Raw genomic sequence first — 25,703 nt, forward strand, 5'->3', positions numbered from 1 at the left:
AAGCCTAATTCCAGAGTCCAGAGCCACAGAGGAGTCAGCACTCAGAGCTGCAAGTGACTCAAAGAGCCACCGGTTGCCAACCCCAGGGATAGAGCTCCTTTCAAGAGCATCAAAAGTCAATGAAGACATTGTACCAAATCCTTGGATTAGTTTTTCTCACTGCCATGCACCTGTGTACAGTGTACATAAAATAGGATTCTGATTTAGCAGCCATTTACATTTATTTTGCATAGATATAGATGCTTACAGAAAGCAGAAGTCAGAAGAGAATCTACTCTAGTATCTCACAGATTAACCTGTTTAAATCTAACCATAGATGGCCAGTCCATGGCCTGCACGTTGTCACTATGGACAAACTCATAGTTTTGCGTACATGTACATCAGTAGCTAAAACTACACCTAGAGATCTAGTGCTTGATGGGAATTCCTCCTGCCCCTTACATGGCTCTCAGCACTCCTGGGATTTCCACCAGTAGAAGCCTTGGCTACATTCAATATTCATTTCCCCCTAAACACATGGCTTAGGACTGTGAAAAAGGAAATGCTGCATAACATAGTTAGGTCAATCTAGTACCCACTGTAGATACAGCTGTACGTGGAAGAATTATTCTATCAAGCCAGCTACTGTTTCAGGGCTGTATTTACAGCAGGGATGGCAAATCTTGTTCAGTCACTGTAATAAATACATTAGTTATGCAAAAGTGGCACAACTACAACTCTGCAGCTGCACTACAGTAGTGTAGACATACCCTTGAAAAGAGTAACTTCATTAAGGAAAAAAAACATTTCTGGGCATGTAGGAAGCCTTTATGCTGTAATACTACAGCATGGGTGAAGGGCTGTAGCTAGGATAATTCCTGGAGAATTGCAGACCAAAAGATTAATCTTTAAAGATTAATGTCATATGATGTAATCTCCAGGCACACATCCAACCAAAACTGACAACCCTAATACCTGATCCATCTCATACACAGGAAGGTTGGGGGGTGGCTACCCTGGGCTCCACACTTTGGAGGGTCCCTTCTCATGGCCAGCCCAGCCACTCAATGGATAGACTGGTCCACCATACTCAGGTTACTCTGCAGGACTCTGGGTGGGCTGGGGCCGATAGCAGGATTCACACCCCATGACAGTGAACCGAAGTGTAACAGCAGCTTCTGCTCCTCTATACTACCATCTCTCAGATCAGTCTAGTTGCTCCATTTCACTGCAGGAATGGTAGAGAGCGGAGGCTTGGGAGCTCCACTACCCACCATCAATGAAATGGAGCAGCCAGGATGGCCTGAGAGATGGTGGTATAGTGGAAAAGAGGCTGCTGCAGCGAGCGTAAGGGAGAAGCAAACCTTGCAGTGGCTCTATGCCAGGCACTCCAGTAATCCCCAAGATTGTTGGGAGGGCACTTCAGGCAAAGGTTGCAATGTAGGGGGAAGGAGGAAAAGCAGGAATGTGGACAAGGCAGGACACACACACACCCAGCACCACAGAAAGTCACAAGCAAACAACAAGTGCCAGGGCAGATTATGGAACTGCTCAGATCCCTACGAGAATCAGACAGGTGCTGCCTACTAGACCCCTCACTGAAATAAATGCACCTCTGTATCCCTGACGGGTATACCTGTCTCACAGTACTGGGAAAGACCTTGAGAAGGCATCAAGCCCAACACCCCACACAGGACCTATATCACCAGCCCTCAGGGATTTTTCTTCTTTTGGCCCAGACCCCTAAATGCCCCCCTCCCCCAGGACTGATCTCACAGCCCTGCGTTTACGAGGCCCATGCTCAGGCCACTAAACTATCCTTCTGCGCACGCGTAGTAGAATGCACGGTTAAACAGCTCCACAAGGGCTGGTGCCGAGCGCGTGGGGGCGGAGGCAGTGCCCACAATTGGCTTTGTTGTTCGGGGCTCTGGAAAATGGCCCCACAACGGTACCTAGGTTAGGGGCAGCCCCGTCGGCCACACCTCCTGCAGAGAGTCAGAGCGGGAAACGCCGCAAGCGCCGCCGCATCTGAAGACGCCAAAGCTGCCGCGCGCGTCGCGGCCTTTAATAAGGCAACCTGGCGCCGTGAACCACGTTTCACAGCAGCCCGAGCCTTTGCCCGCAAGGTCGCGGAGGAGAAAGGTCTGTCTTGGAACATCCTCGATGACCAATGTCAATGCCCGCGCACAGGCGGAGGGATATTTACGGCTTTACAAACTAGTGCCGGCAAAGGCCGTCCTCTGGCGCACATGCGCCACGTGCAGTAAAGCTGCGTTGCCTCGCCCTCTCTCTCATTGCGACACGCCCTCCAGACTTTTTAGCCACAGGGTGTGTGCGCGCGCACCCCATCTGCCTCGCAGCCGCGCGCGAGCCACAGGCAGGAGGGGTTGGGTCCACTGCGCCTGCGCCAACGCTCTCCTTCTGTCCCAACGTGCTTCGCGAAGCTGTCATGGCGGCTCCCTGAGGCCGGTTGTGGCACATGGGTTGGGAGTGCGGCGGCTGCAGTCAGCGAGAGAACAGCACCTCCGCCTGGCTAGAGGGGTCGGGAGGCGAAGGGAACGCGAGGCTGCGGCCGACGTGAAGAATGTGGGCGTCGGAGTGGGCGCTCCTGAGGGGCTTCCCCAGCGCCGCAGACTCCCGGCAGAGGAAGCAGAGCGAGCCGGCCGTGGCAGGTGAGAAGCTGGGCTGGTGGGACGTCAAGTGCAGGTGCTGCCGCTGTGAGGAGTGACTCCGTGTCCCGGGCAGGGTAACCATCACATCTCTCCCCTCCTTGGGGACTCCCTGAGCGCAGCCTGCAGGAGGGTGGGGGCTTGTTACCTGTAGCAGCGACAGCGTAACATGCACCGGAGTACTGCAGGACCTTCCCTGCTCTGCTGCTGGTCCTTGCGTTGGTGGGGATTGGCACCTTGTTGCTTGCGAACAGCGGGCGGGTAACACCGCTTCCCAGGGCCTGTCTTTTGAGAAACATGGCTCTAGTAAAACAAAAGCAGTCAAGTAGCACTTTAAAGACTAGCAAAATGGTTTATTGTCTGTCCCACGAAAGCTCACCTAATAAACCATTTTGCTAGTCTTTAAAGTGCTACTTGACTGCTTTTTGTTTTGATAGTGTATAGACTAGCACGGCTTCCTTTCTATTACTATTCAACATGCATGTCTCTAGTAACTGTGGAGGGACCTCAGCTTGGGTTAGGGTTCTAGTTAAAACCCATAAAGCTGCATCTGCACGCCAAAGTGAAGTATGTTTTTAGCTGCTGAGTATGTTCCTAGGGTCAACAGAGTGCTTGTATACTGGTTGCCTGTCTGTACTGCTGTGACTGCTACTGTTGCTATCCATGGTACCTTGCCTAGACCTAGGGTAACTGCCCACAGGTGGACCTAGGACTTCTGGAGCTTAGTGAATGAGATTCTATAGTTTGAGCTAAAAGCAAGTTGGCTTACTCTTACTCTCTGTACATGGTCTGAGCCACTGCATGGGATAGTGAACTACACAAAAGTGTGTAGATTACACTAGCACAGGTATGTTTGTTTTTGTTACAATCACACTTTAATTTTGCAACACAAATATTCTCTAGGAGGAGTTTGGGGTTTAATCTGAAATGGTAAGCAGAAATAAAAACTGAGTTGCTGCGTTTTCAGTGCTCTTTTAACCCAATTAGGGTAACTTGAGTTAAAGTACAGCTTTTTTTGCAGAGTTGGCATACTCAGAATGACACCATTTATCTTTTCCCAACCAGGGATGACTGTACTTGAAGTTACACTTACTTCTCAGACTGAGTGTGCCTATATTGCAATTCAACACTTAAACACCAGTGTCTACTGTATCATAGCTGATTGGGATTATGTGGCTTGGGCTGTGGTTCTACAAAGCTGCAGTGTAGACAGTTAGGCACTGTCTGGAGCTATGGCTTTGGAATCCTTCTAATCCCACTGCACTTTTATAGCCTTTTGTTATACTCCTGAAAATCCAAATCACCTGACATGAGTCAGCTGGGAGTGTTTAATTGCAGTATAGATGTATTCTGCTGTTGAGGATGTACTGATTGTTCTTTAACTAAACTAAATATTTTTTACTTTAATATCACAAGTTACTGGCACTGGTAATTTGAAATTTGTAGTACAGGTTGAGCCTTTCTAATTTGGAACCCTCAGGAATTGTCCAGTGCTGAACCAGCGAATTTGCTGAACCACAGGAGTTCAACACTTTTTCTTAGAGCCCAGTAAGCAGCAGAAATTTAGGGGTAAATTAGAGCTGAATAACAGCACAAAACAGAGAGCCAAATATTGGTGGCTGAAAACAAACTTTATGAGACCATGGGAAATGTGGACATCTGGCTAACTGAAATCATGCCAGCCCATGGATGTTACCAGGCTGGGGAGGTTCAGCCTGTAATATGAAGCTTCTTTTCATTGTTGGAAGGAAGAGCAAAGCACTTGCATATGTTAGTTATTCCATATTTTCATCAGTGATGTAAGTAATTACAATCAAAGGTACTTTCTTTGACGGGGTCTGATAAGGCTTTAAGTGGCCCATTTCTCTTCTAACATGTGAATTAGTGAATTTTTAAATACAATCTTTCATTTTTGTGAGACTCTCCTGTATGTCAAGCACAAATAGCATTGCACTCTAAATCCAGGGATCCACCTATAGAAATTCTTAACTGTCAGTGTTGAGGGAAGAGATTCATGAGCTTTGACTCAACAGTTGGTCCAGATGGCCCTTACCTGCTTCACTTAGAGTATGTTCATATACCAGATCCATCACAGTAATAACCACGTGCCTTCTTCAAGTATTTTTTATTCAGTGATGACTAACATTTGTCATGTGATTTCTCAATTATCTTCTCCTGAGCAATAGAATTTTGTATGCAGGCTAATGCTGCTGTGTGTGTTGTAGAGAACACAATGCTGAAGTTCACCTTCTGCATGGAAAAGAAGGTGGGACGGTGTTATGGTCATTAGTTCCATTTCTTACCTTCACATTAGCCACTGAGAGAGCACTGTCTGCTGCACATTTGTGCTTTGTTTTTACTATAGAAAGTCCTGTAGTCTCCAGGAGCAGAGTTGTCAACCATGGTCTTCATCGTGGAACTTTAGGAGGTGATCTTTTAGATCAATGAGCACCATGAAGATAAAGTTCAAGGTCTTGAACTTGATTTGATATTATGTAAGTTAGTTTACAGAATGAGGGACATGTTGGCTGTGCTCCTATTATGAACACATCTTTAGAGCCCTACACAGATACAAAATTAGTATTTGCATCTGTATCTGCAAAGATAATCTGCTGACATCCGTATTCACATCCACAGATGTAAAACAGATCTGCAAATATGCGGGATTCTAGACACAAAATTTGTATCTACAACTGCAAAAATGAGCTGTTTTTATCTGCATCCATGTCTGTGGATTTGCAGGGCTCTACTTATGTCATTAAAACCAATGTAGCCATTGTATCCTTGGATACAAGGTGGATGTCTTCATTGTTGATCACACTATCACACTTCTCTGAACAAAACAAAGGCTGTTTTGGCCGCATTTTCTTTTCTCCCAACACTTTCCTTAGTCAGGAAGAGCATGTGTCAGATTCACAAATCTTGGTCTAAGACTGTCAGTGCTTACCAAGGTCCAGTGCTTCTTAAGGATCTGCAGGAAAGCAGGTAGGCTATTTCTATCCCATCGTAAGGGAAATAGACCATAGTTGTCTGGAAGCATTCCCCAATGTGTGTGAGTTTTCGGCAGTGGAGGACGATAGTTTGCTGCGGTTCTAAACTGGGAGTAGATTTTAGGCCTTGCCTGATTATTTCTGAAAACCCCATTCCATGTTCAAACTTCCTGATGATAAATGGGGAAGTAGCAATAATATAGTAAATGGTTTCCCCTCTGTAAAATAATTTATCTTACTCATTCCTAGTGAATATCCTTGGCAGCTACAGGAAAGGCTGTATGACATATCCTACATAAATGGAAACTTATTCTTTGAACTCCTTTTATAAGTGAATTAATCATTTCTCTTTCCTTATCAGAAAATTATCTTGTGATCTCGGAAAAGACTTTATAGATTCTGATATAGAACTAGTCTCTCAATGCTTTACCTGTGGTATTTAAGACTTTTTAGGAAAGTGCTGGTTTCACCATTAAAATTGATTTAGTTTTAATGTCTAGATCCAGTGCATCTAAAATATTTTCAGGTCTTTTGTATGAACGTGTGGTTTCCTTAGTGGTGGTGAGAAATATGATAGTTCATGCTTGAACTTCATAGAGCAATTGTCATTTTCTTTGGGAAAGAAAAGGTGGTACAAAGTTGTAACATTCAATGTGACTATTAAGATGGCACCCTGTTAATTTTGTTCTGTTTAAAGAAGGTATACTTTATATTTATGTCAGGTGAATAAAGACTCTTTTTTCCCAAGGTGAGTGGGATATGATGTCTTAAAGCACATAACACCTATTCAAACCAAAACTTTAAACATCTGTTTTAAATCTTGCTTCATTTCCCTCTAAATTATTATTTTTTAATTCCAGGAAGTGAATCCTTACTGCAGTTGCATTTCGAAGGGAACTATGAAGCTATTTTATTAAGTGATGTGATCCAGGATGTTTTCACTACATTCACAGTGATAGAAGAAAAGATTGATGCCTACTTGGAGAAGTTGATTGTAACATACCTGGATTGTTCTGCTGCAGATGCTGATAATGTGGAAAGGTGGAAATAATTGATTTATTAATATATAAGTCTATCAGAGGCTGTTGTTTTTACTAGAGATCATTTTCATGTCTGTAAAAGTTGAAAGTATGTAACCTCTAAGAAAATCTATTTAGATACATTAGTTCATTATTGATTTCTTCCTTTCACTAAATGTTAATTTGACATAGTGAGTTCAGGGTATTATTTTTGAAGTCACATCCATTATTGGCAGTATTTTTGTCCAAAGCTACAGGAATCAAGAACTTAATCAGTTTCAATTTAATTTCCCCTTTCCTCTGCATCCACAATCAATTCATTACTGTTTGTAATTCTGTAAACATCAGATTGCATATATGTCAGTAATTAAAGTTCCACAAAACAGGTCACAGTGTTTACGTTATTCAATATGAGTCTTAATATGATAATTTTTTTTAAAATTATATCTCTCATCTCAGGACTATTTCCTGTACGTAAGAATTAGTTTCTCCTCCTGCCTGTCTATAAAGCATTTACTGTAATGTCACTGTATGCTGTGTTCAAGTTTTCTTTGTAACACTAGGGCTGTGTCTACACTTGCATTCCTCTTTTGAAAGAGGCATGTAAATGAGGGAAATCAAAAATGCAAGTGAGGTGCAGATTTGTATATTTGGCACCTCATTTGCATATTATTTTGAAATAGCTTATTTCGAAAGACGAAAACCAGTGTAGACACTGCTCTTTGGAAAGTAAACCCCATCTGCGAAAGAAACCTTCTTCCTTTTTTTTGATGAAAGGGAAGCTTAAATTTTACAATATGTGATGGCACTCCCATAGAAAGTTTTCTGTTGTGATCAAGTGGATTTTTCAAGCCTGGTCCGGGTGTGCTTTTAGGGAGGTTCTGAATGAATAGTAACTGTTAGGGAAAAAGTTTAATTCCAATTTGAATATCTGGGTGAAGAGATCTGCTTGATATGAAAAAGAAAATAAGATATTAGACAATACCAAGGCAGGGCAAAAAGTAAGATGGAAAAAACAAATGCCTAAAAGAAACACAAGAAGAAGAAGAAAAACCTGGATTGGACTCAGGGAATCTGTATTCTGTTACTGATTTCCAGTCTGACATTTACGAAGTCACTTGATCTCCCTGGACCTCAGTTTTCACATATATAAAATGAAGATACTACTTTGTTGTCATGGGCTCATATAGAGATAAAGTTCACTGGTTGAATGGGCATTGCTTATAAACTAAAAAGGCTACCTTAAAAAGACCACTAAAAAAATTAACAGTTAACAGTCCAGCCTTTAAGGGAACTGACAAAGAGCCCATTTCCGAAGACAGCGCTAGGAAGTTTGAAGGCATAACAAGCACTGGCATCTAGTTCCAGATATTGAACTCTCTTTTGGCTGTACAGTGGCCCTGTATTTCTGAAATATGACTCTGCCCACTTCTCCCAGTCAAATGAATGTTTGCAACAGAATACTATTTGGTAGAAAATTTGCTGAAACCTTCAATGTAACTACTTTTTTCTTCTGAAGATTGTTACACTATGGCCTTTAACATGGAGGAAAGTTTGCTTTAAAAAAAATGCAACTTTAACTTAAAATCTACAAATGTCTTTTGTAGAAGCAAAAAGTTCTCCTTCACTCAATAACTTCTTACTTCAAAAGTAAATTTACCCTGTGCAGAAAAAAGTCTTTCCAGAATTATCAAATATTTTAATTTCGTCTGTGAAATCTGAGTCTTTTAAAAAGACTCACAATGTCAGCTATCTCTAAGAGAGAAAGAAGGTTTATTATTCTGTCTTGTATTAGATTGTCTGCAGATGTTCTAAAGTAAATAAATAAAATCTTCCTATTCATCCTATATTTAGGTGACAGTGTACATCTTACCTGTAGAAGAAGAATCAACTTTTGCAACTCATAATTTTGATTTAGTGTGGAGTAACTTTGTTGACATCTGAAGGTGTTATCTTGGGCTATGTCTACACTAGAGAGTTCTGTCGACAAAACTGTCTTTGCAAAACAGAGCATCCACATTCCCAAGGCATTCTGTTAAGAGTACATCGACAGAATGCAGCACTTCTTTCGACAGTGGTGTGCCACTCCCCCATTAGGCAGAATGCCTCTGTCGATAGAAATCTATTAACAGAAAGCCCTTCTGGATGTTTTTTGGGGTGAAGGGGGGACTTCTGTCAACAGACAGGGCTTTTGGGACACCAGGCATCCCTGTCTGTTGTGCTTCCCATTGGCTGTTTTGTCCAGCCGCTCTCTGTTGACAGAACAGATCATTCTTGGTTTTGCTTGGGGATTCCTTGTGGATGGCATCTCTCACAGGACCCATCTGAAGAAGTGGGTCTTACCCACGAAAGCTCATTATCTACTAAATATTATTAGTCTTTAAGAAGCTACAGGACTGCTTGGTTTTAGGAGTAGCCACAGTGAGCAGGGAATTGCTCAGTTGCATGAATCTACTTGTAGAAGATATTTGATACAGATTTCCACAGGTGATGGTGCTGGCATTCCAAAGCCACCCAAACCCATATGTTACCAGTTTGTGTACAGCTATGGTGTCTACCAAACTTATCACTGAGCAGCATGGAAAAGTATCCTACTGCAGAGGACAAAATAACCTTCCATGACAGCAAGATCTCTCAGGAGAATTCAAGGACCATCCCTATGTGTATAACTGATCTGCATGGACCATGACAGCTACCTCTATAAGAGAATGAGAAGCAGATAGCAACTTTCTCTTAGTTGTACCACCTCCTTCTTAGCATAAGCAAATAAATTAAAAGTCAAAGGACATGGCCTGTTGTTTTTGGAGTGCCATTCCTGTACTTGAACATGTATCTCCACACATACTCTGAATTCAGCTTGCCTGTGCTGGACTGGAGTCAGAAACAGGTCCTGGTTTCTATGCATCTGCATCCCTCAGTCACCTCTTTGCTCATATTCGTCATTCCTATACCACCTTCTTGTTGCAGTTCATGGCAGGGGTTCTGACATGGGCTTCTAGGAGGTATCCGTGGTGGTGGTGGCAGGTGTTTCTGCCAAAAAGGCATGCAGCTCAGCACCAGTTGGACTGTTAGCCTGCCTGGCGTTCTTCAGCTCTTGCAGTTCCTTGACTTTGAGAGCGCGTTGTTCACCCTTGTGAAATATAGAAGGGGTACAAGGAATGTGTTCATAGATGTTAACATTTCTAAAGCTGCCACAGAGCTTTGCCTGCACAGTCACTTCACCATGCTGGCTGGGAAGATCCAAAGTCTGTCTACTCCAGACAGGAGCGCATCAGGAGCATGCTGGCATGATTTTAGTTGGGACTGGTCCTGCTTTGAGCAGTGGGTTGAACAAGATGACATCCTGAGGTTTCTTCCAATGCTAATCTTCTACTCAACAGCTGCGAGCTGCAAAATGTGCTTGTCAAGTGGGGCAATCTGAAACAGGCATTTAAAAATTTTAATATTTAAAATTTTAATAAAAAAATTAAATTAAAAAAACTTGGCTTTAAAGGGCATGGGGAACGACACTGGTCTACACGACCCCCTTGGCAGTGGAGTTCAGAATGGTGACCAGAGTGGCCAATGAGAGACAGCTGCTGCAGAACGATTAGGGTGGACATAAATAACACAGTATTTGCACTTACGCTGCTTTCATCTAAGTATAATGACTGTGTAGCTCTGTGCCACTCAGGGAGGTGGTGTTACTGCGTTGGCATAATAGGGCACTTGCATCAATGGGAGACTCATTCCTGTGTAGACACATGCACAACTAGGTCAATGTAATTTTGTGGTGTAGACCACAGTATGTGAATGGCTGTATTGGATCATACCCAAAGTCCATTTAAAAAAAAAAGTAGTCCAGTAGGACTTTAAGGCTGTGGCCATGGTAGCCCCCTCCTTTTGGAGGGGCCATGGTAAGGAGGCACTTAGGTAGATGCTAATGAGGTGCTTCCATGAATATTCAGTGTGCCATTAGCATAATGGCAGCCCTGCGTGCTTCAAAGGTGCCACTTTTTAAACACATGCCACCCATGTAGTAGGGGACCTTTAGAAATGACTCCCTGATTTCAAAAGCCCCTTCTTCCCAAAACCAAATGGGAAGAAGAGGCTTTTGATATCAGAGGGGCATTTCAAAAGGCCCCTGGTTACATGGGCGGCATGTGTTTTGAAAGTGGCATTTTTGAAGCGTGCGTGGCTGCAATTATGCTAATGAGGCTCTGAACATTCATGGTAATGAGGAGCTACCATGCCCACTCCAAAAGGAGGGGCTAGTTTGGTCACAGCCTAACAGTTTTATTTATTAGGTAATAAATTGTTAGTCTTTAAGGTACTACAGGGCTGCTTGTTTTTTGTGAAGCTACAGACTAGCATGGCTTCCCATCTGAGACAATTTACCACCCAGGGTCCACATAGTTTAGTATTCCATGTCTGGCAAGTACCAAATGCTACAGAGGAAGACATAAGAATCTTGTAGTATGCAGATGTGAATTAATCTGCTCCCCACAGTAGGCCTTTTCCTGATCTCTAACTATTAGAAATAGGCTTAATCAATGATGTATGAGATTTAATATAAACATTTTAAAATCAATTATTAGTTGTTATTCTGTTCTTGATAGCTATGTAAGTATATTCTTTATTTCACACACACCCCCCATTGCTGTATAGTTTTGGATACAGAATTCATTTTTGTTTGATTTTTCGGTAAGAAATAGCAAATTTTAAGGATGCAAAGGATTTTCAATTGGTATGAGACTAAATACACTCTCTAATGTTTTTGATGAAAAAGATTCATTACTATAATGGTTTTGATTATTTGTCTTGCAGACAAAGGCTGATATTTCTTCTTGGTGTGGGCAGCTTGCAGCTGTTTGTTCAGAACAATTGGACTGGACCTGCTGTTTTCTTAAAGCCTCAGGACTTTTTGCCCTCTTCATTGTTACACCATTTCTGTGAGGTACACTTACATTTTAAAAAGCTGTATTAACTGTATTTTGGTTAATTACTGTTACTTTTATTCACTGATAGCACATGTCTCTGAAATAAGCATACACAGGTGTTCGAAACAAGTGCAGGCAATATGACGTCATAGAAACTTGTTATACTTAAGTGAACTTCTGAAATTGAAGCAATTCCCCACATTCTGTTTTGGTATCTGGAGTGAAAGTGGAAGTGTCAGATTTTCTCATTTCTGTGCATGAACCACTTCCATGCACAGTCTCAAGAGAGTATTTTGGGGGTGGGGGGAGACACTTCAGTATCAGGCAAACATAAGATGCAGAAATACCACATTCAAAAAGCCTGTGGAAACCTATCTCTTGCAGACAGCTGAGATGCCGATTTCAGTGGCCTGAAATTGTTGCTTTCTTCAGAGATCTTATGCGTATGTCCAAAGCATTCCTGTTTTCTCTATTAAAACATTCTTCTTAGCCTTGTTATTTCCCAGGTAATCTCAGCCATTCTGCAGAAGTGCACATTTTAGTGGATTTGGATGGCCATGCATTGGATTGAGACACTAAATTCAAAAGTTCAGCTAAAAGTTTTGGGAAGGGGATAATGTCACGTTTATGAAGTCTTTTGGGTAGCTTCAGATCTATCATTTGGTCTTCTCACATGTAATAGCAAGGATTCTGGAATCAGAGAGTCTCCCATTCTGCTCTGCATAATATTCTATTTCAAACATCTCAACCTAGTGAGACTGCTGAACAAAATGTTGAGTTTAATTTTTTTTAAAGTACTGTCAGCTAGAGGCAGTGTCTAGGGGAGGGGTTGTCAAACTTACTGACCCTCAAAGCCACATTCTGTAATCTTCAGAAGTTCTCAGGGCTTCAGCCCTTGTGGGTGCCCCTGGGGCTGAAGTTCCTTCTTCAGAAGGCATCTCCTGTGAGGCTGACACACAAACTCTTGCTGCCCTAGTCTGATAAGTGGACAGTGGATAGCTCTGAGAGTGCGAAACAACCATATGCAACTCATAAGCCATGGTTTGGCCACACAGGGTCTAGGTTCACTCTAATTTATTTCGGATGTGGGAGAAGCTTTAATTGCAGTATAGTATATTCCTAATGGCTATGAGAATGTTTAGTCTACAGTGTTTTGATTAACAAAGAAACTATTTCTCATCAACTGTCAACAGGTTTGCCCTACAGAAAGGAAACTGAAGCCTTGATGTTTGAAAAACATGCTAAGCATCTATACCTGAAATGGGTTTCAGTAAGAGCTGCAAATGCTCAGCACCTTTTCAGAATCAAATAATAAATAGGGTTATCATTAAGCATATTTGTGTCATTGAAATAAATGATGCTTCTACAAGCTAGCAAAGGGATGTTTGAAGTTGGAACTGGTGTGTAATTCTGTTCAGTTTTGACTTTTTTTCTCCTTATGTACAACAAAGTAATGCTTTCAAACATTATGTTTTAGGGGTAGGCAGCCATGTTGAAGTGTAATTGCCACTTTCTTACCAAGACTTCACTATGGCTGTGTCTAGACTACCTCCCTGGCAGGGAGGATGGTAAGTAGGGTGTCAGGAGATTATTAATGAAGGGATTTTGAAGTTGCCCAGGCACTTTGAAGTACCGGCGAGTTAGCTCCGGCTACATGCAAGCCAGCACTTCAAAGTTTAACACTTTGAATTTGCCATGGGGGAGAATTAGCTTAATGAAGTGTTGCATATACCATGCAACACTTCCTTAATAATCTTTCAACACCCTACTTACCATCCTCTCTTCAAATTAGGGAGCTAGTGTAGACACAGCCTATATCTCTCTTCCTCTACTAACAGAAGTTGGAGTGGCTGCCAGGATCTAGTTATATGAATACAGTAGCTGATGCCTTTAGTTAAATATCACTGGCAATGAATCTTGCAAGTTTAAAAAAAAAAATTCTGCTTATCTTGCAGCACGTGACATAATCATTGCTTAAAACAGATCAGGCAGCTTCTTTGTTTGCAGTGCTTTGATATCAGTTGTTGCATGGAAAACATAATTTTGGACAAGAATAGTTGTATCATAGCTATTGTAATTGTAGACACTGTTCTTTGTGAAGAATACTTACCCTACTGAATCATTGTGTTTATCTATCCCTGGAAAATAAGAATGGGCCAGTGCTGCCTGCTCATCATCTTAGCTCTTGCTCCTGGCAGAACTGCAGCAAAGAGGAGCAGTCGAACCAGCAATGATGAATGCTTTGTATCACTGGTTCAGCAAAGTTTCTTTACTAGTATCTCTGTCCTAGAATAATGGAATCAAAGAAACAAAATGATGCTGACTTCCTCACCCTCTCCATGGCCTACCGGGGGCATGAATAAAGAACTTGTATCTTATTACTCCCCATTGTCTTGGTTGGAGGTGAGGCAGAAAGTACTTGCTTTTGCTTAGATGTGCTCCTTTCCATCCTTCAACAATGTGACTGGAGAGGAGTGTGAATGAATTAAAGTGGGAGTGGAATCATGGGCAAACTAAAGAGGGAGCTGACTACAGTCAGTCTCCTGCTCAGTCAAAACAATGTTAAAATAGTCTCTCCTTCCAGCTCTCCCCTCCCACAACGCCAGTGGTCCATAGATCTTATGCTCTGAGGCAACTTGGCACATAACCAACTCGAAAGCCAGGAAGGGAATCTGAGCTGGTCTTTTTACTTAGCCTGTGTGCTTCTGGAGACCTCCCACCAACCAATGGGTGCTCTGATTTTTTTTTTTTCTTCCCAGGGCACAATTCCCTTCAGTAACATGAGCTGCGTCTACACGTGCACGCTACTTCGAAGTAGCGGCACCAACTTCGAAATAGCGCCCGTCGCGTCTACACGCGTTGGGCGCTATTTCGATGTTAACTTCGACGTTAGGCGGCGAGACGTCGAAGTCGCTAACCTCATGAGGAGATAGGAATAGCGCCCTACTTCGACGTTCAACGTCGAAGTAAGGACCGTGTAGACGATCCGCGTCCCGCAACGTCGAAATTGCTGGGTCCTCCATGGCGGCCATCAGCTGGTGGGTTGAGAGATGCTCTCTCTCCAGCCCCTGCGGGGCTCTATGGTCACCGTGGGCAGCAGCCCTTAGCCCAGGGCTTCTGGCTGCTTCTGCGGCAGCTGGGGATCTATGCTGCAGGCACAGGGTCTGCAACCAGTTGTGAGCTCTGTGTATCTTGTGTTGTTTAGTGCAACTGTGTCTGGGAGGGGCCCTTTAAGGGAGCGGCTGGCTGTTGAGTCCGCCCTGTGACCCTGTCTGCAGCTGTGCCTGGCATCCCTATTTCAATGTGTGCTACTTTGACGTGTAGACGTTCCCTCGCTGCGCCTATTTCGATGTTGGGCTGAGCAACGTCGAAGTTGAACATCGACGTTGCCGGCCCTGGAGGACGTGTAGACGTTATTCATCGAAATAGACTATTTCGATGTCGCAACATCGAAATAAGCTATTTCGATGTTGGCTGCACGTGTAGACGTAGCCTAAGAGGGTTAGTGGGCTTTTTATCTTTGCACAATGTTATATCTACTTGTGCCTTTGCCGCACCTGTGCATTGGTTGCTATTTTGTAAGTTAGGACTAACAACTTATTGAGACATCAAGGAGCTAAAACTGGACATCATTGTTAATGTAACCTCAGGCAACCATAATTATACAAGAATAAAACGTGCAGCCTAAAATACTGATAAATGTGCTAAGCTACTTATTTGGGAAGATAATGAAATACAGCAAATAGCAAGATTTGAATGAATTTAAAACATGGACTATCTGCATTGAAAACATACTAAAATAAAACTGAATTACCCTCATCTTTTGAAGGTGCTTCTCATAAATCCTCACTGTTACCTGAGATTTTATGTTGACTTAACTGAAACTCTGGGCTGAATGATTTATCAAACTGTATTCTTTTCCATGACAAGGTCCATTTCTCTTTATGTATTCTCTGCTAATTTTACAACCATACCTGGCTTGTTTTGGATATAGACTTCAATTATAAATAAGATTAATAAGTCAATATAAGTGACTGCTTAAAAACTGAAGAATCAAGACAATCATTTAATTAGCATGATGCATACCAAGATTTTGTGTAATTTTAAAAAAGCATTCTTTAGTTCATGTTCTGCTGGAAAGCTAGTTATGTTTGAATGGTGATATTAACCTGCCATAGTGTAGTCTTCAGGTATATCTTTTTAAGTATATTCAAATTCAGGCATCGTATTGTTCACATGGAAAAGCAGACATTTTATTGTGTTGCAATATGTTAAAGGTGATCTGATCCCCCCCCACCCCAAAAAAAAAAGTGTGTTTTGGGTTTTTTTTTAGTTTGCTGGTCTCAATATACAAAGAGAGCCTGACATTTCTTGATTGTACATTATTGTATAAGCTGGATTTTAACAACAGATTTAGGTTCCAACAGCAACTTGTATTGAATTGCCTTTGTCCATTTCATATACTATTTTTTTTAACTTCCCCAGATTGCAAAGTCCAGCATTTGTATAATAAATCCATCCCCCACAGGAGGACCATCCAGATCTGATCCCAGCTGTGGCCCCAACTTCTGCCTCCTCACTCCTGCCCATGTCCCCCACTCCGAGAACCTAGACAGATATAATAACGTAAACTTCCAAATTCTATTTTTTTCTGAAATATCCTAAAAATTGAATCTTTCATGTGATGTCTGACTTTTGCTAAACCATCTACATATTAGTTCTTAATCGTCCTGATGTTGATTACATCAAGCCAACTGGAGAGAAAACAAGAAATACTCTATAAATTAATAAAATAAAAGCCCGGCTGAAATGTTTTGTTCCTCTCTGAATCTGTTCTCTCAACACTCTCCATGTACAAACTAAGAAGGAGACTGATAGTGCTGCTGATTATCTTTCTCTGTTAAAAACCCCTGTCCATGCTTCTATCTCCTGTCACTATAAATGCTTCAGTGCCTTCTAACCACTTTGATTCCCAGCACTCCATGCTTAAATGTATTGCTGCTTATTTAAAGAATCAAGACATACAACCATATCAACTAGCCTATTGTAATATTTAAGAACTTCCTTTTAGTCATGTCAGGAGCATGTTCAAAACCACCCTTCTTGTTTTCAAAGTTCTTTATGACTTTGATGATAACTTTATATTGTTTGTCTTATGTTCATTCTGCCCCCTCTTTTCCTTAGCACAGCTTCACTTCCCGGGTGGGTGGCAAGTGAACCTTCTTACTTCTAGGCAGCGGTAATATTTGAAGGCATTTCTAATTATAATTGTGCACTGAATGTCTTGATAAGTGTATGTAACATTAATTATTTCTATCCCTTGATAAATCAGGTAAAAGAACAGATTGAGAAGCAATACAATTTTTAGGTCAGCTACAGGTGGGTTCCTTACAGGCACCTTGCATGAGCAATGTGTTCATGAGAGTTTGTAATTTTATTCTTCCCTGCTGTCCCCACTTAGGTTATAGGTAAATTCAACAATACTCCTGTGGGATAGGTAACAATTGGATTGTGCTTTGATGCTTATGAGTACAGATATTAACATAGTTTAATAACTGCCAAATGAGGAACAGCTGGTAGTTTAGTAGTTATGTTCCATTTTCCCAAAATGAACTCAGAGTGCAAAACACCTCTAAAGCAACCTGAATGCTTAAATAGTAAATGTAATATTTCCTCAGGTTTTATATGGGAAATGGTGTGAAAGCTAACATATAATGGCACTGAATTTAAAATAGGAAAAAAAAAATATATGTATATATAATATATAAAAATTTTAAGATTGAGCTTGCTGGGATCATGTTGTGGGAGAATTATTTCATATCTAACTGACATAGCTGATAGGAATAATAATCGGAATAAGGTACCATAGGGTCTTTCAGCCTCTGTCAATTAGTGGCAGCTGTATTCCAGTAGCATGCAAGTTTAATATTTCTTAACCTCCTACATTTGATAAGGATATCTATAGCATTGTTGACTCTTGACGTTCTTATACCAGCTTCTGTGACATTTGATGTGTGTTATGAGGAACCACCACCCCTGCTGGAAATGTGAGATTAAGTGAGAATCTCTGCTTTTTTACTAACCTCTAGGACTGTAGTTTACAACTTGAAAATGCAACCCCTCAATGGCTCAAGCTCTAGAAGACAAATGAAAAGAACTCAAAATATATTTTCTTTTTATAAAAGCTCATGCTTTTTCACCAAATCTTAAGATTTTTTTGAAAGTACTTCAGTCATGACTTCTGAATGCTTGCTGTTTGCAGTACTGTAAATGTTTAACCTTCTTATCCTACTAAGTTCTCATTGTCATTGATCTCTTGTAGCAGTGAGTTCTGCTGGTTTGGGTTTTATTCCTAAATTCATCCTGGAGAAAAGATTTAGAGGATGAGCTTCTGGCTTAGATTTCTGAATATGGAGAAGTTGGCTCTCTATGTCGTAGTGCTTGCATAGAGCAGGACATAGGATTATGAAAGCAAAGCACCTTAAAAAAGAAAAATTGCTGTCATGTTCTGTAAGTCCTAGACTCATTGCTAAGCCTAGGGCAGCATTGCCACCTGTCTATACATTTCTTGATTGTCCTCGTAACGCTGCTATAACTGAACAGGTAAATCTTTGTCCTGCTAGTGGCTCTGAAATGTGAACTTGTACCTAGTCAATTGCAGCAGCATATCAAATGGCAGAGTTTGTCTGTAAGGTGCGACAGGACTTCTTGTTGTCCTTATCAAAACAGACATCTGGTTTGCTGATAGACGGTTGGGTGTGCCAGGTATTTCTTACTAGGTAATTTTTTTAGAGCAGTTTAAAATCAGCAGTGAATTTGCTGATGTATATTAAGTGGATTTTTGTATGCACAAATTGATTTTCAGAGAACTCTCTGGTGGTACAGTGGTCCCCAAACTTTTTAGGTTCATGCCTGAGACAGTGCAGTACATACCTGCGGTGCTGATGGAAGTTCTGAGAAACAGTTCAGCCTTTTCTGCCAGCCTGGGGCTCCCTTAAATTCTGTCTCACTGCGTCAGGTTTTCCAGCTAGTTCCAGCAAAGCTCACCGGCAAAGCCATGCCAAGTTGCAGAAATAGAGATAGTGAGAATAGCTTTGGGATTTACTCCAGCCCCCAGATGTTCCCCCTGCCCCTTAGGTTACCAATCCAGACTCATATGAAGTTTGCCTCCTTCCTCTATGTGAAGGAACATATGCACAGTCTCTCATCCCCACCTCCCTCTTAGAAATTACATAAACTTGCTTATATTATAAACCAGAAATACATTTGTTAACTATGAAAAGGTGTATTTTAAGTGATCGAAAAGATGGCAAGCAGAGCAAAGCAGATTACTAAGAAGACAATACAGAGAGACCCAATGCAGCAGATATGAAATAAAGAAATTGCTAACTTCATCTAAAAATGATACATGTGTAACCCCAGAGGCACTGAGACCGTTGACAGGGAAGAGTGAGGTCTCTGCTCTACAGTCTTGGCTGAGAGCCAGCTGTTAACTGGAGGCACAGATTTGAGCCAACAGGGAACTGGGGTCTTTATGCTCAGTGGAGTGGGGGTGCTACCGTACAGGCAGAAGATGAAACAATCAGGGTGGTGGCTTGAGGTGAGGTTGTGATTATGATACTAGTGTACATCAGCCTGCTGAGCAGATTTGATTGTTGGGTGATCTTTTTGAAGTCTTGTAATACGTTATTTCTTAGTAAAGTGCTTTAATATTGTCTGGTCCTGATGATATTATCTGTTCTTCTTTCAGCCCAAATCACTTTGTACAGTTGTTCTGAATATGCTGGTTCTGGATGGTGAATCAATCTATAATCTGACTTCCCTTCCTATCTTGTTGATGTTAGCCAGAGTTATCCTTGTGTATTCAAGACATAAACTTACCTCCATTCAGGTATGTAATATGTCTACATAATGATTCTGATTGTCAGTCTGGATTGGTTCTCATTTTTCTTTGTCTCTCATTCAGTCTTGTCTACTATAATTTTTCTGTTCCATTTATTTTGTCTCCCCTCTCTTCTGGTATATTCTGCTTTCAGAGATGACTTGATTTAAAGGAATTGTTCTACCCAAGAGAGCAGTGATTGTAATGAGGGAATTAAATCAAGGGTTATCTTTTCTTAAAGATAAATTATATAAATTGAGTTTATAGTAGCGAAGCCTGAGATATGTTTCTTGGGGCTTTTTCCCATTGGAGGGATGAAGTCATCTCTGTTTCATGAAGATCGTTTGAGTGTTAGATTTTGCCATTTTTCATACGTGTATGATTAGGATAACATGAGTGTACATATGAATGTACAGTTGGGACAATCTTGTTTCTATATACTGTAACCTTTCTACTTTACAAACTTTTATGTATCATAAAGCTGTTCAAAAATAATCTTTGCAAGCCACTGTGGCACATTCTCTGGCCCGGATGCCTTCTGCTATGATTCTAGACAGGATGGTTTTAGCTGCCTTATTCCCATGAATGGAAGTGGAGTTAATATTCATCTTCTTGAGTTTTGGATTGTCAGCAAGCTCTCCACCCTGCCAGAACGTTAGCAGTACAATACAACTGGGGGAACCATATCCTTATCTGCCTCTCCATTTCTGCTTTCACTTCAAAAACAGAGAGCCTTCTGAGCTCCCCTTTAAAGTAAAATTTTCTATTTTCCTTCTTTGTTTCAGCTTAGAAGCAGTCTGACTGGCAGAAGGAGATTTGGAGCGGCACTTAGCAGCAATGATTTGACCTTGTTGAGCCATTGCTTTATTCAGCTCAATATCAAAAGTCAAATGTAACTGCAGTTTGAAATATACTATAAATTATCCTCTTTGATAGCTCTTCTTTAGGCAAAGTATAATCAACTACGTGTAACTTGGTTTAGACTTTTTCCCCCCTAGCTGCTGTGTGCACAGTCCTTTAGGTTGACGTACACTTACCTGTAGAATAAAAGTGTGTGTGATGCTGGGATCATGTGCATTTCTGTGCCTGGCATCCCACAGGGGGGCTCCACAGGCAGCCTCTGCCCCCCACAGTCTTGCAGAAACTGGCCAATGAGAGAGCTACTTGGGCCCTGCTTAGAGCACAGGCAGCGTTTGGAGGCCTAACTTGCAAGGGGCACACATCACAAAATACTTATGGCCTCAACAGCCAGCTGCTTTCGGTGGTGTGTGGGGCACAACAGTCAGGGAGTTGGCCCAAGGGTCCTGTTGGGCTGCTGGCCAGGAGCCACCTAGGGTAAGCACCTCATGGCCAGAGCCTGCATCTGGCATCCTGCTCCCTCTTGCACCTCAACTTCTGCTCCTCTCATTTATCCTTGTCCCAGGTCACAATCCTCTACACCCTAGCCCAGGTCAAGACTCCTCTCCCAGACCCAGCACCCACTCCTACACCCCTCTCCCAGGTCAGAATCCGTACCCCATCCTGGACTCCAGTCTCCTGCCCCAAGTCACAATCTCCTCCTTCACCCAAATTCTCTCCTAGACCTTACACTCCCTCCTACACCCCAGTCCCCTTCCCTGACCTCGTTTCTGCACCCACCCTCCATCCCAGACCTTGCACCTCCTCCATTAACATAGAGTGCACCCCTTAACCACTTAACAAGTTCTTGTAGTGCCCCCACTTACTTGGCACTGCGCCCCACTCTTCTCCCAGGCACCACCCTACGTTGCTCCCATTGGCAGTTACTTTGAGCAGCATGTGGGACACAGCAGTCTCAGGAACTTGCCCAAGGAGCATGGCAGGACAGATCGAAAGCTTTGGCAGGCCACATCCCTACTGTGGGCTAGATTTTTTCCTATTCCTCTTTTGGGGATGACAGAGCATGACTCAACAACCTGGCATGTTCACATACCAGCTGCTATTTTAATGTGTCAAATTCCTAAACTGGTAGTAAAACAGCATGGAAATATGCTGAATGTGAGGTTTGGTCTACAACGTAATTGCACCAGTTTAATGATCATTTTTAAATGGATTTTGGAGTGTCCACACAATGTTTTATTTGCCATTGCATAATAGTTTAGGAATTCTGACGTTCTGCCCATTTCTGCATAGGAAGGAATATAGGCTATAAAGTCCCAAAAGCAAAAAGCTGGCAAAACGCCACCTTCTGGTCTTGGAGTGCCTTTTGCAACATCTGTGCCTACCCCTTGAGCGGGACGTACTACTGAAAACCTTCATCATATGACAAAGCCAGTGAATTGGTAAACTGTACGCAGCATACAAAGCACTGCAGCGTGGATATTACTGCATTTGGCTCCAGACCTTGCAGTCCGATAGTCTCAATAATCTCAGCTATCCTGGTTCCAGGATCCCACTGTTGTTTGCTCCTCCCCACCCCTTGCATGAGGTGAAAGAAGGCTATAGGAGTAGGAGGGTTATGGGTCATAGGAGCCCTAAGCACCCTTACTTAGCTCCCAAGGCATTTTCCTTCAAATCATCTTCGAATCCATTTTATCAGGCAATCATACATTTTACATAGTGAGTATCTGCACAATACTACATCATAGCTTTACAGCCGAACCATTGACTCCACATACAGTGAAGTGGAACATACTGGCCTAGGAGAGGGTGACAAGGAGCAGGATGCCTGGTTGCTCCAGAAGCAGGGGTCTCCTGCTGTCACCTTATGCCAGGGCTTCACGTATTTCCCCAGGCCACCATCCAAAGGGCAGCTGAGATGACTGGCTGCTGAGAGGGCCTCCCAGAACACAGAGACTGGGGCAGCTGCTGCAAAACATTCTATGGCTGGGATGGCTTTGCCCACAAGTTATACAGTGGTTTTGTTTTATCATTTTCCTGTGTGGTTTCATTCAAGAGACAATAACTTTTCTGGTTTCATCAATATAATATCTGTAGCATTTAGTGCTCTGGATGACATACACCATACCTTGAAGATATGGAGATACACCGATCTCAGAGCTGGAAGGGACCTTCAGAAGTTCTCAAGTCTAGTCCCCTCCACTCATAGCGGAGCCTATCACCATTCTGACAGAATTTTTTTAATCTATTTGCCCCAGATCCCTAAGTGGTCCCCCTAAGGATTGAACTCACAACCGTGGGTTTAGCAGGCCAATGGTCAAACCACTGAGTTTTTCCCCCACAGTAGCTATGTAAAAGTATTACACATGCTAGTTCTCATCTCTCCATCATAGGCCTATGTTGAGAAGCCTCCACTTGTTTTGGTATAGGTCAGTGGTTCCCAAACTTTGTGGCATCATGTCCCCCTTGGATTTTTGAGAACCCCTCACATCCCTCACCTCTTCTTTACCATCATCCAACCCCTCTTCTAACAAAATACTCAATTCATAATTTAAAATAAACACAATCTTGATATAAAATGTTATTTAAAATTAAAAATAAGCATACAGTTTTTCTTGGTCCAAAAATTTAATAAAAGCATAATTTACACCAGAAACAGCAGAAACAAATGAATTTAATGTGAAAGATGATGTATTTTCTTCATAAATTGGGAACTCTTAGGAGACCTACTGTGAACCATCCAGGCTAATGGTACAGGTCCCTCTTTGTGGGTGCCTGGCACAGCCTAAGCTGGCTGCCCACCTGAGCCTCATGCTGCTGGGGCCACCCGCCTGGGCCACCTGCCCAAGCCACAAGCCAGCCACCCGAGCCACCCACCTGAGCCCTCGCACTACCGGAGCAAACCGCCTGCCCAAGCCCTTGTGCTGCTGGAGCCAGCTGCTCGAGCCCCCGCGCTGCTGGGGCCAACCACCCACCCAAGCCCCCACACTTCTAGGGCCAGCCACCCAGCTGCCCATCCAAGCCCCAGCACTCCCAGACGCAGCCACGTAGCTGCACAAGCCACCCACCCAAGCCCCCGCCCTCCCAGGACCAGCCGGCCAAGGTGCTTGCCCAAACCCCGGTGCTTCTGGGACCAGCTGCCCAAGTCTCGGCGCTTCTAGGGCCAGCCATCCAAGCTGCATGCGAGCTGCCTGCCTGAGCCCCTCCCCTCCCCCAAAGCCAGGCACTGCCAGCACCCCCCATCTAACTCCATCCTCCTCCTCCCCCCACAACCCATACTCACTCATCTTTGCAGGAGGAAGCTAGCTCTACCTAGGTCTTTGCCAACTGTCTGCTTCTTATAGCCACTGCACAGGGTCACCCACGTGAAATGTCAGGAGCTGAGAGCCAGAAACAAGGGCTGGCTCTTTCTTGGGGTTGGGGGAATGACGAGGGGAGGGCTGGGTCACTTCGCGCCCTGCCTAGAGTTTGTTCATGCCCCCCAGTTTGGGAAACCATGGTGTAGATGTACCTACAGTCAGTGTGTGTAGATTAGAAAAGGCAAAAACTTGTGCATCTTTCTATAGAATGGAGAGCTAGTTCATGTATTTGATGTAGATTGGATTTTCTGATTCATGTTGGCTGCCAGATCCTGGATTTAATTACTCACAGGAAAGACCACAAAGATCTCTAGGCTTAGGGTGAGGGGAAAATGGAGCTTGATATGCTCTTAGAGGTTTGTTCTTGGCATTCAATATTTGTTTTATACTGCATCTAAAGATTTTCGTTGGGCAAAAAAGCTACTTACTAAATAAAATGATGGCTGGGGAGAGTATCTCTGGACCCAGTGATGATGATAAAATAGGAAGTTTGTATGATGCTGAAAATTATTTCTTTCCTCCACTGGACTAACTCATGTCTTCATAGTCTGTAAATTAAGGTAATTCATTGTAGGAAAAGACACATTCCATTTAAATCAGTCAGTATTTTTGTATGAGAAGTAAAAAGCCGTTACGTTACCATTTCTATCATATGTCAGTGACCTGTGTTGCAAGTATAGTAATAAACTTTTCTATTAATAAATGAGATTTTGTTTAAATATGAAAGATAGAAATTTCTACAAAAAATTCTTTGAGGAGATGCAGTATTTTTGGTGCTGTTTGGAAAGAAGTGGAGAGGATTTTCTGTTACTGGACAACCTGGGGAGAGAATTCTTTTATCTCGCTTCACTATATTAATGGCTTTCTATTCATGGATACTCAACTGCATTTTCAGGCTTATTAAATTAGTTGCTCTTTTGTTGAGTGTGCTCAGAATGAACTTTATATGAAATCCTAAAATATCTGAATGCAACAGATCTTTTATATATGTTGCAATGAAATGTGCATGTTCTCGAGTCAAGGAATAGATATCTTGACAAGGGGCACTTTAAATTCTAATATCCAGAAGAGAAACCTTCATGCCAACCCATCACTATAAAGCTGTGTCCAAAGAGACAAATGGTTCAAATTATAAACTACAGCCCTCAAAACAGTAAGGAGAAAATGAGACAAGGCTGTAGGCAATTAAAATCACAATTAATTGCATTCTCCCTTTTTATTGAGTGCCACCTTTTCTCCATTTTATATCAAAGAACTGTGTAACGTTTGCATTGAATTGGAAATCTGTCATAAAGATACAGTGATAAGCTGTCTTATTTTTGAGATAGCTTCAGACCTTTAGCACTCCCCTGTTCAGGAGAAAGGAGGGGATGTTTGGAAAGGAACATTACTGATCGTATCCATCAGCTGAGGTGCGCACAAGAGGGGCAAATTAAGTGACTGACCACCAATCTACCGTAAGATTTTGATGTTAATTTTTTTCTTTTGACTTTCAAGATTTATTCAGCCTTAATATAATTTAAATATACGCTGTAAGTAATTTCCTAATTTACCAAATCTGATGTGAGATTAGGATATTGCATTTTTATAAAGCAACTATATTTCAAGTGTTTTTGAGGTTATATTTTAAAAATCTGTTTATAAAAGAAAAAGAGTTGTATTTATCATTCATTTAAAATAGCTTTATATTCCCTTTTAGTCATTGCCTTGGTGGACTCTGCGATATGTGAATATTCACCAGCAGTTGCTAGAGGAGCGATCACCTGAGCTCTTTGCTCTTGCCCAGACTTGTATAGAACAAGGTAAATTTAAACTTATTTAAATATGTTGACCTAAGTTACTTTTCAGGAGAGTATTGTAGATGTGTAACTGCAGTGTAGTGCCTTTTGGATACTTTTGTGGTTGCAGAACATAGAAAGGTACTTCTAAAATGTATGTTGATTTGCTAATTCTATTTTGTTGCTAAGCCTCTGTATTCCTAATTACACTCAACTTGGAAACAAAGTTCTTCGGTGTATGTTACTGATA

At 42.2% G+C, this 25,703-nt stretch overlaps 1 protein-coding gene across 2 annotated transcripts in view; it reads left to right on the forward strand.

Annotated features, from left to right (window-relative positions):
* The first annotated feature begins 2,370 nt into the window (after positions 1–2,370).
* TTC27 (tetratricopeptide repeat domain 27) overlaps positions 2,371–25,703 on the forward strand; it is a 173,887-nt gene continuing 150,554 nt past the window's right edge. Inside the window, exons 1-5 of one of the 2 annotated variants that reach the window (XM_074988551.1) lie at positions 2,371–2,651; positions 6,499–6,679; positions 11,464–11,593; positions 19,327–19,467; positions 25,375–25,477. In XM_074988551.1, the coding sequence (XP_074844652.1) occupies positions 2,564–2,651; positions 6,499–6,679; positions 11,464–11,593; positions 19,327–19,467; positions 25,375–25,477 (643 nt within the window). In that variant the 5' untranslated portion in view covers positions 2,371–2,563. The remainder of the gene's footprint in view (positions 2,652–6,498; positions 6,680–11,463; positions 11,594–19,326; positions 19,468–25,374; positions 25,478–25,703) is intronic. The other variant, XM_074988550.1, reaches the window with a different exon arrangement.

Source organism: Carettochelys insculpta, chromosome 3 (genome assembly GCF_033958435.1).
Source record: "Carettochelys insculpta isolate YL-2023 chromosome 3, ASM3395843v1, whole genome shotgun sequence".
Taxonomy (NCBI): Eukaryota; Metazoa; Chordata; order Testudines; family Carettochelyidae; genus Carettochelys; species Carettochelys insculpta.